This window comes from Meleagris gallopavo, chromosome 10 (assembly GCF_000146605.3).
Source record: "Meleagris gallopavo isolate NT-WF06-2002-E0010 breed Aviagen turkey brand Nicholas breeding stock chromosome 10, Turkey_5.1, whole genome shotgun sequence".
Taxonomy (NCBI): domain Eukaryota; kingdom Metazoa; phylum Chordata; class Aves; order Galliformes; family Phasianidae; genus Meleagris; species Meleagris gallopavo.
Window position 1 is genome coordinate 13,260,069 of NC_015020.2, and position 13,866 is coordinate 13,273,934.

Here is a 13,866-nt window from a genome sequence, read left to right on the forward strand (position 1 = left end):
TGTCCAGCTGCAGCTGCCAGCAGCCCCCAGCCCGACGGTGGGATTTCAGGGAGAACGTTGGGGCTGGAGGTGCTCGTGCCCCACAGCTACTTGTGCAAGTCCTCAAGAAGCCCCTGCACGCCCTGCCCCAAAGGCTTTTTCCCACTGCTCGATTTTAGAGGACGAGTTCTTATTCTGCCTCTGCTGAGTAGCAACGGTGAATCATCATCCAGACCCAGATTTAAGGGGGTGAAATTTAAAGTAGGAACGTATAAAATTCCTGTTTCTGGAGCTAAGCTAAGATTTAAAACCGCTGTTTTTGGTGAAGCTGACTCAACTCAAATGGCTTGTCAACGGGGAGCAAGGAAGGCAGACTTGCTTTAACCCAAACAATTTCATTTCATTAACAAAGAGTGAAGACACAGAACAAATACCCCAGCATTGCCTTTTTGAGCAGAGAGCAGGGTGGGAAGACTCCCAGGACCAGAACCCATTCTCAAAGCAGAACTAAAGCAACATGAAGGTCACCAGCAGGCTGTGGGGATGGGCTCTGGTCTTTGTGTCACAAATCCTGCCACACCACTGCTCCCTGGAGGCTTCAGCTCCTTGGCTCCCCATGCCATGGCAGGCAATGGGCTAACAGGGTGCTTTCTGCCAGCCAAATGTCAGGGTTTGGCTGCCCTCTGGCCTCCTCCAACAAGGAGAAAGGAAAGATGACTACTGAGCAAGGAAGGATTGGCTTTGCTTTTCCAATTATCTGCCGGTGTCTTTGCAATCTTCTGGAGTTAGACCAAATTAAACAAACAAGGATCCAGCATGCGAGTTGAATGCTGGCGATAGCAGCCTGCCTGCACTTGCTGCTGAAGAGCCCTGACATATTGATATTAATTTAAATTTCCCCTTGACCATCACTTTCGATTCCCTCCAGCAATGAACTTCTTTTTACCGCTGAAGCGTGTTCCTCCCACTCTTCTATTAAATGCTTTAAGATTAATTAAAAAGGTTGGCTTGCTGTGTAGGATTTCGAATCCCCTTTCTTGCAGAAAAACCCTTCCTCACCCAACACCTCTCTCAGGGACACAAGCACTGGAGGCAAAAGCTGCTGTGGGGCAGCTACCAGCCACAGGCTTTGTCACTTTGGTCTTCCAAAGCAAGAAACTGTAAGGACTGCACGCACCTACCAACTGCAATTAATTTTCACAATGAGAGTTAAGCACTGGAACAAGTTTCCCAGAGAGGCTTAAGAACCTCTGTCCTTGCTTGGTTGAGCTTTTGAGCATCTCCAAGCCCTGGAGCAACCCTAACCAGCTTTGAAGCTCTGAGCAGGGGGTGGAGCAGAGACTTCCAGAGGTGCCTCCTGAATTTGATTACTCTCCGACATTAAAAAACACTGAAAACCTCACTGGGGCCATGGGTTGAAGATGGAAAGGAGGCTGCTGAAGGCTAGCACGATGCTGAAGGAACATAGCATGGTATCAGTACACCAAGTGCGTGAATTGGGAACTCACCAGCCATTAACCAGCCTGCCTGGGGATGGCTTCTTCTCAAAACAGTAGATGAGAGCTTCTGCAGGTCTGTGCAAGAGTTGTTTGGAAAAGGAAAACCACTGCTTCTTCCACAGCCTCTGTTAACTGGACCTGCTCCTTCCACGTGGGTCATCTGCAGGATCCTCACTTCTCCTGGCAAACACCACACACAGCAAACCAATGGCTTTTGGATAGCGAGCTGCTCGTACAGAGGACACGGGAAGACGACTAATTCAAAAGAAATTCAACCAAGCGCCGTTAAAAGATTATGGTAATTATATGCAACTTAATACACGTCAACACTGAGAGTTACCTGAAGGAAAGAAAATTAAGGGGATTAAAATAAGGAGCATATCACTTGTGACAAAAAGACAAAGACAAAAAATGCCATCAACCTGTGTTTATGAGCTGCTGTGTTTCTAATTAGGGCCAGACTCTGAATTTGCATTTTATCTTGATTGAAGCGGAATGAAAACCTAGAAAATAAAGGAGGCTAATGTTAAACTGTTTTCACTGCTTTATTCAAGGAGTAACCTTACAGCATTCAAAATAGCTGTTTTTTTTCCCTTCTGTTTTCAACATCTCATCCTCATCAGAGCCATTTCAATTTAAAGTCCAGAGGACATTCAAGTAGGGAGCAGAGGAGGAATGAAGGCAGCTGCCAAGTGGCTGCTCGTGGCATGGAGCAGGGGGACAAGAAATGTGCCCGAGGGGTCCTGTCACAACACCAGACACAACAGCAGCAGCTCAAATCAAAACAAATCAATGGGCACCAATAAATGAGACAGGCTGAGGGAAACCCAGCATCCAAGGCAGGGATCTCAGGCACAGGCACCCACCCTGAGAGCGCAGTGAAAACTGAGACGGACTGCTTGGCAGGAGGCCGAAGGAACCCATCTTGATTCCTTCTATCACAGCGACCCTGGTGACTCACGTGGCTGAGACCTGCAGCCCTGCAGCAAGACAGTATGATCTCATGCTCTGTTCTGTCTCCCTGCTCTCCTTGCTCTCACTATCCCGGCACGTCAGCAACCCCAAAGAGACCCAGCGCACACCAGGTGCTGCCCATGTAGCTCTTGGAGTTGAGCACCCCCAGCTTCCTCCCAGCTGGACACAGCTTTCCAGAAGCCAGCAAGGATTCGCATCCCACTCCCTTCTATCTGAGAGCTACAGCACACCTGTCTGCTGCAGCTCAGCTGGAAACAAGCACGAGCATTGGATCAGGACAGGGTCTGTCCTCAGCTCTGACGTACAGCTATGTAAAACGTCAGTTCCAGGCATTTACCACCTTTCACACACAGCAGGCACAGCTGCATGACTGGCGGCCCAAGCCTGCAGCAAGACCTCGCTGTGCTCACGCACGGCACACAAAACCCCATGCAGCAACCCCAAGCCTTGGAGGCACAAGGGAGAATGAACGAACTCAAAGGGGCTCCGCTTGTGAATTGAAATGCTGTCTACAGGTATCGCTGTGTGCATTGCACCTTCACTACGTGCAACGAGAAAAAGCTGCTACACCCACCCATTCCACTTCCAGGTTTAACAAGTGCTGGCAGCTCCGTGTGACTGCTGCTCCTGGGGACCATCTGCGCCTTCTTCCTCCCCCTGCTCTTCTGACAACAAAGCAACGACAGCAACCAGACATCATGGTTTATTCCCCCTCCGTATGTACAATTAAGTGTATGCACGACCATTAAAAATAAGGCTACTTATATCATGGCTCTGAAACACGTTACAAACCAACTCTATCCCCTCTCCTGTTACAGCATTCACAACGCTCAGCTTCCATTGATGGTTTGCAGAGGGGCAAACATCAGCAGACCACACGGGAGACGAGTGGTGCAGGGCTTTGGTAACTGGATCAAGATGCTTTTTCCTCTAGCTGATGTAGTCAAAGAGAGGCAGCTCAGTGTCAATGAGGGCACCTCTCCACGATGTCTCAGTGAGGGCAGTCCAGGTCCCAGGCAGCTGCAGCTCACATCATTTCTGCACAGTCGGTGGCAGGCAGCAGAGGACCGGGCTCACGTGGGTGAAAGGCTGACTTACTCCTCTCCTTTGGAGCAGCCCCTTAGGGCCAGAGCAGGGCCATAAAGGGAAGAAGAAGGGGAAGCTGCCCTTCTCTTCTGGGTAACCAAAGGACTTTAGTCTCCAGCGACGTCTACCTGGGTGACATTTCTCAACATTTAATGCATCTAAAAAATAAAATCAAAGGAACAACTCAACCGTATCTGAAAGCGAATTGCTTGCACATCCAGGTAAGGCTTAGAGACTTTATGCCGACAGGGATGAAGGAATAGTCCAGATAAAGATGAGTGGAGATATGCAACTGAGGACAGCCCTGTGTGGTCCGGTAAGCTCCCTTCCCCAGTAAATCTGTTCCCATATGCAACAAGAGAGAATCTTCCAGCTTCAGCTTGTGGCTCAATAAATTTTATTATTCCTTTTTGTTTTTATTTAAAAGAATTTGTTTTCCTGTCATAAAAATTAGACAACCATACCACCACCAGCAGCAGCAAAGTCTGTGGAGTTAATGTTGATGGCAGACAGTTCACCGGTGTTCCCAGCGCCTCAAAAATGTCCTTGAAAGTCCATATATGGGAAAACAAACAAACAAACAAACATGGTGGTTTTGGGGAGGAACATCAAGGTGGTTTCGGTTTCTTGTCCTACTGAAGATCCCAGATGAACACTGCAGCATATCAGCAGGACCAAGTACCTCAAGCCTTGAGAAAAGCCTTCATACCAGCTCCAGTACCTGATTAATAGGGAAGAAAAGGCGTGCAGAATAGGAATTTATGATGTTCATTATCTCCTACATCAGCATATAGATCACTAGGACAGGTCTGACCCTTCTTGTCTCCACCTCTTACCCTTTATTCACCAGCATGCAATAATATCAAACAAATGAGATGAGCACTATGAGGGCTGTCACCTGCTGAGCTATTTGTACAGCTTGTAACAACCCAGGGTGGTTTTGCTGGGGACAACTGAGGGCTGTAAGCCCACGGACACGGGCTGCCATGGTGGAGAGGGATGGGCCCACAGCATAACTGCAAATCCTGCCCTTTCCTGGGCACTGCCAAACTGTCGCACCTTCCCCACTATCTGTTAACAAGCTCAAATAGAAAGACCAGAATCCAAATAACCTTGGCTGCTGACACATTTCTCTCTCCACCTTCTCTCATTAACAAGCAAAGGGCATGAGCAAAACCACTCCTGTTGCTGCTGGATTCACTTAAAGGTATCAGAAGCATCGCTGTGCTTTGCCCATTTAAGTAGGAAGGAAGTGACCAAAGTAATGAGCAACCAATTCCAAAGTCTGCCAAATAAATCACCTACAAATGAAAGGCTAAAGCATCACACACGGCAGTAACAGGAGTAACCAGGCCAATCGTGGTCTAAAAAGGAGGAAAAACATAAACCTAGTCACAGAAACACAGATGACTTGGGACTAATTTCTGCTTTTTCAGTGATTTTTCCAGGTTCCTTCAGACCATTGGATCTGGTCTGGCTCCAGAAAATTGTTGTCATATGATGGCACGAGGGAGAACTGGGAGGAGGAAGCTCAGATTCACAAGGGTGACAACACAGCATGGAACTCTGCAGACAGCAAGTAAATTCCTTTATCAGCAGACATGGAAAGTGTCAGAGCTCTGGGCTACGAGCCTGCAGCATGAACACCAAGCCTCAAAAGCACGGTGGAGGTGAAAGCTGCTGGGTTCAATCCAGGACAATGCTGGACCTGGAGCTCTCCAAAGGAGCAGCACCTGGGTTTGGGCAATATTTCTGCTCGGCTGTGTGTTTGATAGAGACACAAAGTGGGACAAACGTTATTTGACATTGTGTGGACAGAAATATGTTGAACAGATATTCTGGAAAGACTGAAAAGCACTGAAAGCCTGGCAAAACATTAGCCTCTGTGTGCACAGGGAAGGCCGTTGCTTTCGTAAAACTCTACGTTGGCAGCTGCTGTCTGTTAAAGTCAGTCCACATGCTCAGAGCAAGCAACGCGAGGGAGCAGCCCTGCTCATTTCAAGCACTGCTCTAGCTGGCTGCACATCAGGAGCTCAGCTTTCAGCTCTGCTGCACCAGCCAGAAGATGGGGTCTGGCTAATGCCAGCGAGCAAATGCAGAGCCTCCTCTGCTGTCACAAAAATCAACACGAGCGCGTGGAGATGTTTGTGCCAGACAGCACTAATTTAAAACCTCTCCATTCAAAGCAACGCCACGCAGCTGCTTTCGAACCAATGCGGAAACGCAGCGGCTGCTGTGGCAACTGAGACGTGGCACCTATTATCAGTCAGGAAAAATATTGCATACATAACACCCAGTGCCAGGCCTGTGTTTAATTTAAGCAGCACATCACTGCAGAGCATCGAGCTCTCCCGATGCAGGCCGGTTTCCCTTCTGCACTGTTCAGAGCCAAGGGGCAGTGGGTGCAGGGCAGCACCAGCAGCTTTCTGCACCCTGCTCCTACCTCTGCTGTATGCTCACTCCTCCACGTGCCAGAGGCAAATACATCATTTAAAATGCATACTTCCACGGCTGGGGTAACCTCCTCTGATGCTTTCTCCTGGCTGTACCATGTCTGTGGCCTCGCTCTTTACTAACAACGGATTTGAGCGCTTAAAGAGAAGATGTACAAAATAACTTACCTTAATTGTACCCTGACTGTTAGCAGCAATTAGCACGTTGGACTCCTGGAAAAAAAAAGAGGAGGCACTGTCACTATTTGCCATTGCTTTCCCATTTTTTCCTTTTTCTTTTTTTTTTTGGAAGAAACAGCTGTGAAGTAGTTGCTTTTTACCTTAAACATTGTAAGTGTATCTAATAGCAAAAGGAACTTAACTCTTCCCACTTCCAGGATGCTTTTGAGACTTTTATGAGTCTTCATAAAAGTTATATTATCTTAAAGAGTTAGAAAGCAATAATCCCTAGTGCTCGTACACAGCTTTAAATCTCAAAAGCAATTTACAAACATGAATTAATCCTCACAGTCCCCTTGTGAAGTGGGCAAATAATAACAATCATTTCGTCTTTTGGCAGCATATGGACAAAGGTCTCTGGTGCCCTACCTAACTAAACCAACTCATCAATGTGACAAAAGCTCTCCAGCTCAGCCAAGGGGTTTCCAACCAACGGAACAAAGAGGGAAAAGAGTAGCTTTGTCTTACCCCGCTGTCAGAAAGCAACAGCAAATACACCACATTTGGAAGGAAAGGAAAAGAGGGCTTCAGCTTTGCCATGATTCAGAAAGACAGCACCTGCTTACCTCCTGTGAACCAATGGGGTTTTCTTAGGAGATATCTTGGTTGTCCGCAAATTAACGCCTGCCACACCACCAGGTAACCTCAGGCATACACTGTGTGCCAGCCACAGACAGGAGGACCTCTGCCCTGCTGCCTGAATGCCTGATGTGATCAGCAGTGCAAACACACCCTCCCAAGCAGAATCAGTTAGGGCAGGGAAATCCCAAACGAACGACACAGTGCCTAAAAAAACTGAGCTCTATAGCGATGGCAGCAGCACTGGAAGTAACCCCTCCCTACCTGGTGTCCTGCATGCCCTTTTCCAGCCATCCAGCAGCACTATATACAGCAATGCTATATGCTGCCAAACCACCTGCCACAAACTGTTTTGTCTAACGATAGCCGATATCTTTCCTCCAACATCTTTCAATTTCTCTTGCTGCTGCTATCCGTTCTCAAAGTTGCTGTAATTATCCCATCACTTAACGCATGCATTTTTAATGAATGTGACTGGAACAAACCTGCCGGTGTTCAGCAGGCTGGAGGTGGCCATGCAGCAGGCACATCACTGCCCGGGGCTCAGGGCGATGGATGGGGCTGCATGCTGGATGGATGGAGCTCTGGGAGCCTGCACAGCCACCAGCTCCGAAGCAGAGGGAGGGAATTCCCATTCGATGTGTAAGTCCACTGATCGGATAAGAGCAGCATTCTGGTGGGCTAATTGTTAGAAATGGAATTGTTCACCCTCCAGTTCTGTCCATTAGGGGATTAGTTACTTCTCCTGGTATTATCTCAGCAATGATCCTCCAATGTCAAAGCTCCCAAGAAGAAAATACATCCTCAAAGGAAACATATACTCCAATTTCCATAAATTTGGAGGCTAGCAGAGTCTAATCCTGTGAGCTCCCCAGCTTCTGGTTAACAGGTACAATCCAAAAAACAGCAGAAAGGATGCAGATCTAAGTGTGATCTGGTGACCAGAACAGCGAGCGGATCGCTCTGGGATGCCTGATAGGATTTTGGGGGAGAGGCACAGGTACCAATCCACTGAACAGTGCCAAAGAGTGAACTCCTGGGTACAGATGGTCTGGGGCCTGAATGATTCCTGTATGCGCTGCGAGTGATTGGTAATTCATCCCGTGGCTGCAGTCTGCTGGGGTACCACTGTAAATGAACTCTGGTTCAATGAACAGTTTTACCTTGCTAAATAAAATAAAAACGCCAGAGGGTAATATACTCTCACTCTCTAGTTCTTCAGAAGTCACCGTTTCTTCAGCAGGGCTTGAGCTAATCGCTGCTCCGCCACTTTCATCCACAACCACAACACACAAATGAGAGCAGACAGCAGCAAAATTAGCACCAAATCTGTCATTGAACAAACAGGGACTCGTGTGTTAGGCATTCCAACATTGCTTCTCTGGGAACACAGCAAGGGAACTCTTTAATCCTCTAGAGGAACAACGCTCTTCCTTCTGTGCTGCCCGTGAAACAAGCAATACATGCAAGGCATCAAAACCCTAAGCAAGTCGTGCAGCTGCTTAGATAGCAGCGTGAGCCCTGTCAGTTTATACCTCCCAGCAGCAACGCACACGTTGAGCCAATCTGTTTGCCTGGGTGGGTAGAACAGTTACCTCAAAGAACAACTGCCATGGCCACCTCATCTGGCAGAGCTATGGCACCACTGTGAGCACCCAGGCATGAACAAACAGGCTCCCACTGTTGGCTTTGACTGCACGTCCTACTTGATCTCTCTGATACCGTGCGTGGCAGGATGGTTGGAAGGCTGGCCTTTGATCCCTCTCTAATTTACTGCATGAGCCCAAAGATCCCAAAGCAGAGGTAGGGGGATGTGGAAGACCCACCACGATTGAATGCTTGTGCCCTGGAGTAACCAAGTTTTGGAATGACTCTGCTACACACACATCCCTGGGTCCTGCTGTGGGTGGTGAGCAGCTGCCTTTTGCAGCAGGAGCTGTAGGTGCCAGCTGCCTTTGCTAAAAGAAGATTGAAGGGGAAAACAAAAATAAAGAACAAACATGATAAAAATCAAGCGAAGGTTTTACTGCCTGGCAAACAGCAGCATTTTTCCATCCAGCACGCATTACTGCACCCTGATGAAACGTGGCAACCTCCCCCATGCACATCAGGGCAGATAAGGGATGATGGGCAGAGATGTGATGCACAGAATCACAGAATTGTAGGGGTTGGAAGGGACCTCTAGAGATCATCGAGACCAACCCCCCCATGCAGCGTGCATGGGTCCCCTGCCATGAGATAACACAGCATTTCAACAAGCCAGGGACAGCCACAGAACTGACATGAGACTGTTGAAGATTTTTGGTCCTGTTAAATCAGTAGAAAAGAGCACGGCTCTGGGGACTGTCAGAACTGTGCAGTCGGAGTTATGCACAAATTTTAAAAAGATTAATTGACAAATCTAGGTGCACCTCAGGATTTGCATCGAGATGAACACAGAGTGCAGGTTCCACAGATGCTCCAGGGCTGAAGTCTTGTCTTGTGCTGAGAACAGCCTTTCTTTCATGCTGTCTTTTCCCTCAGGTCCCCTGACATTACTATGAGAAGTCTGACAGACAGTTGCTCTACGTTGGGAAGGGCTCAAGTCCACCACCAATCCCTTCCTTCCTACAGACTGGATCTACACGGAGACAGGCACTATGCAAAATGAATTCGTAGTGAGAGCAAAGGTGGCCCAGTCAGAAGCACCTCTGACCTGAACCTGGCATCCCCATCACCCGGAGCTGGAAGAATGTGACTCACGCACCCCAAGCAACTTCAAAGCACTCACCCTTGGGATCTGACGGGACTTTCACTGATTGCACCAAAAGAAGAAATTGCTACAGCACATTCTTGAAGGGAAAGAAAAACAAAATCAAATCTGGGACCTTCCTGAGTAGATGAGATACCTGCTACATTCATCATTCAAAGGAGTTATTCACCTGGTGACAGCTGGGTTTGAAGCACTCTGATTTCCTTTCCTCCTAGATGAGCCCTGCGTTTGGATGGCCCTGGGGAGGCAATTTGTACAAGGGAGGGAGGGGAAGGCAAGCCTGGCTGGCTGCTGGTATTCATGCAAGAGCAGTCAGAGAATCAGAATTGCTCTGGAAGTTTCCTGAAGCTTGAGGTAACTCAGCTGAACAACTGATGCCCTGAAAATTGTCAGAGCTGCTTCAGTGTGATAGGAAGTAAGGGCTGTAGCTCTGTGCAAGAAAACATCGGTGGGCGTAACTGGATGAAAGTCACCCCAGATGGATAGTTGTTAGAGCCACAATAAGGGCACAGCTTCTTGGATGGGCACACACTGGCACTCAAGCATACAACTCTGCAGTGCAATTGCATAACCCATCTCTGCCAGCCCCCCCTGTCAACAAAGAGGTGAGCAGGACACCCTCAGCCTCCAGATGCTGTGCATCCCTCATCAGTGGGCTCCTGGAAATCACAGGCAAGTTGCTTAAGGTCTTCCTCTCCCGATAATTTTTTAGAGGGCCCGTCCCAAAAGGTACAGGCAAGATGAACACAAATAACTTATCTTTTTTTCCTTTAATCCTCTTTGCAAGACCACTCACCCGCTGCTAACCCACATACACCAAAGCTTAAATTCAGACCTTTCCACTCTCTGCTGCAACTTTCCCTGAAGGAAAAGCTGAAGCATCATCCACACAAAGAGCTCAGATGCACACTTGAAACATCTCTGCCCCTCCAGTATGAATCGGAGCACTTGTGTATGAACACAACCTACACTTCTACAGTTTGCAAATGGAATAGTTTTGTGATTGCTGGTCCAACCAGACCGGAGTCGGAGCTCTTGAAGAGCTGCTAAATGCACTGGGTAGCTAACAGACAATGCTTTAACTGCGTATGCAAACACATAAAAGATGCAGCAGCACTCCTCAGTGCCATTAACCAGACGCAACTAAGCTTCAAACCAACTTGGCCAGCTGCTTCCCACAAGGACTGCGCTGAGGAAGAAGCCTGCTTAATGGAGAAAAGAGACAACGTGGACTTATTTCCTACTTTTGCACTCTCCCCTGTCTCCTACAAATAGCAACAAGAATGCAACGGGCTGAAGAAATTGCTTGTTAGGAAGATTAATGTACCGATGGTGGAGCAAGATTTTTCTCCAAATTATATGTGCACGTGTTCACACAACAGACTCAAAATCTTATTTGGGACTTTCAATGTCTTATAAATAATTACAGAAGATGAACTCGTGCCTCTCCTATCCCTACCCTTCTGCATAAATAAACCACATTCCCTTCAAAACTTCCAGCCCCATCGTCATTGAGGTAAGCGCGAGTTTTCTGCATTTTCAGCTAGATTTGTTCTATAGATTCACAGTTAGGATTCTTAAAGAACTTATTTTAAATTAACAACTTCTCACCTTCCCGCCCCAGCAGACGTTTTTGCTAACAAAAGCCTGGTTTGTCAGCAATTCTCTTTCAAGCAGCTCAGCCCCAAACACGTATTCAAAGGAGCTAGAGCTCTAATTAAGAAAAGCTGTTGATACAATAGCAAGATATACTAGCTGAGAAAGCTTGTGCTCAAATGGCCATTGTTTTATGTTATTTATAGGCAGAATTAAAGTGCACAGTTGGATTAAATCTAGTGCAGCTTGCACAGAAAGCCATTTTTTAACAGCAAAGCTACTTAGTCCTTACAGGAGATGGCTATTACTCAAGACATATTCCATGGAAAGTTCTCACACCGACACCATGCACGAAGCCTTTCCATGTATCAAGATGCGTGAAAGTGGTTCCCCAACAGAACACCAATGCTTGACTGCTCTTCATCTTGTAATTAGCAGATTATAATGGCTTTTCACTCTAAATCCCCTGAGATCCAGCTATTTTCTTGTTGCATGACTCAAGTCAGCTTTTGTTTTTGAAAGAAAATTACAAATTCCAACCTGCGAAACAAGATGAACCTCCGGCATACAAAATCAAATGCTAAAAAGTCCAACCAATAAATTACACCTCTCCCCAGCAGGGCAGTACTTTGCATGTGGAATTCTCTTCTTTCCATTGTTGCAGTACAATCGTTATCGATGAACAGCTGCATGGTGCAGTGGTTAGCAGCAGTGTCCAACCTGTTATCTCCCCGTGCTCCAGCGCCCACTTCACGTGCCATCACACCTGCCTAACATCAATCCCTGTGGAATAAATTCAACAGGATGCTATCCACTCTGGGAACATCAGGTCTGAGCAGAAATTAATTAATTCTTTAAACTGAGCAGCTTTTTAAAGAAAGAGGTCTTCCATACAAACCATGTCACACCAAGGCATTTCAGTAGCAGCACCATCCAGCTTTTAAACCTGGAACAGAACACGTGCCTAAACAGTCGTTTTTAAGCCTTAGAAACTGTATTTTTATCTCGTTCCGAAGGTAATTCCTTTGTACACGGAGATAAAGCCTCCTTAGGCTTATCTGGGGGGGGGGAGAAATGCAACAACTCAATCTAAAAAGGTCTCATCTGTGCCTCTTTCTAGCTCCAGCTGCACAGACAATTTTTTTCCCCTCTAGGTTTATAAATGCTACACAGCCACACCTGCACAGCATCATAAAGGTATTTTCTTAACACATTAACCTAGAGATTTACAGATGACAACACTCCTTCAAGTTGCTTTCTTTAGAAAGGGTTGCCCACAATCACATATGCGCTTTCCTCTCACGTAGGAATTCACGGGTACTCTATAAAGGAGAAAAAGCTTTCAAACAAATTAGTTTTCATCATTCTGCCTCATGCAGAGCTTGCAGCTTCTGCACAAGATGAATCTAGCCTCGCTGGGAAATGTGCACAGGTAGAAAGTCAGCATCTTGTTGAATCCCTGCTCTCATTTTTCTGCAATCCCATCCTTTCACCTCTTTACCGTGGACACTTTTATTAAAAGTTTCCTGACACATCCACAACTGGTATTTTCCAACCACAACTCCCAGGACGTGAATACATCCCTCATTCCAGCCCTACGAAAGCCTCCCAGAAGAAGCAGTCTTCTCATTTATGGATTTTACACTTAATGTATTTTTCTACTTTTATTCAGACAGAACTCAGCACAAGAAGAAACCGTATAACTGGAGGCTCATTCGCTATCATACAGACAGGTCTCTGTATTCACAGCCCACGGGTGCTCAGAGGCAAGCAGTCCAAGACTTGCTCCAATGACATACTCAAATAAATAGTAAGCCATCTCTCAGCCAAGTGAGAAATCACTTTTTCATAGCGTGACCTTTCTTTTCAGCATGTAGCTCTCAAGAAAACAAGATCAACACGGCAACTGAAGAGCAGGCTCCAAGAAAACAGGCACACGTGTATGGAGCAGCACGCGGACAGGCACCAATCTGCTCCTTCCTACACCATCTTCTGAATTCAAGATGGAAACGGAGGCCAATGGCGATGACTGAAGAGAGCAAGGCAAGCTGTGCAAAGGCAAGAGCCAGCCAGCAAAGCCCAGCCCAGGATGGTAACCCTGCTGATTACGGTTATGGGCAACAGCCTCTATCATTTAGGTGCTTTGGAACAAAACCATTTTTGATGAGCACCCAATTTATTTAGAATTCAACACGAGGATAACTTGTCAGAGCCTTATTACTTTGCATCTAATGCAGACTGAACGACACAGCTCTAACAGCTGTTGCACACTCCCCATCAGGCAAGGTAGACTGACATACATTAAAAGCAAATTACGTTGGTATTAACGTACACACCCTGCCAGCCCTCATTCTTCCCAAAGGGCAAGTCTTCTCGTCCTGTGTGTGTGGGACTGCTGAGCTCTGGTGCCCATTATATGCGGCAAAGTCTCTAAAGCTGCTTGTTTCTATCATCCTATATCCTGGGATTTCAGACACTTGCCATAAACAAACAGCTCAAGGCCTTGAACAAAGCATCAGCAGTACATAAATACAGCTTGCAATAAGCCTACAAAAAATATGTACATAAACATGCAACACATTAGCATCAATATTGTAAAGCTACAGGAAGTGGTTAGGCATTAGTTTAGTGAAAACAGCTTTTAGCATCTATTCTGTTAGTTCTAAAGCCCCCAAACATTCATTTGGCAATTCTACATATTGCAACGCAGCATTGCTTCACAACTGCA

General features: G+C 46.8%; 1 protein-coding gene across 3 annotated transcripts in view; it reads right to left on the minus strand.

Moving 5' to 3' along the window:
- Positions 1 to 3,140: 3,140 nt before the first annotated feature.
- COP1 (COP1 E3 ubiquitin ligase) overlaps positions 3,141 to 13,866 on the minus strand; it is a 121,526-nt gene continuing 110,800 nt past the window's right edge. For all 3 annotated transcript variants that reach the window (XM_010715810.1, XM_019618630.1, XM_010715809.1), the window contains 2 exons: positions 6,161 to 6,205; positions 3,141 to 4,260 (listed from right to left, as the gene is read on the minus strand). In XM_010715810.1, coding sequence (XP_010714112.1) covers positions 4,243 to 4,260; positions 6,161 to 6,205 — 63 coding nt within the window. In that variant the 3' untranslated portion in view covers positions 3,141 to 4,242. The remainder of the gene's footprint in view (positions 4,261 to 6,160; positions 6,206 to 13,866) is intronic.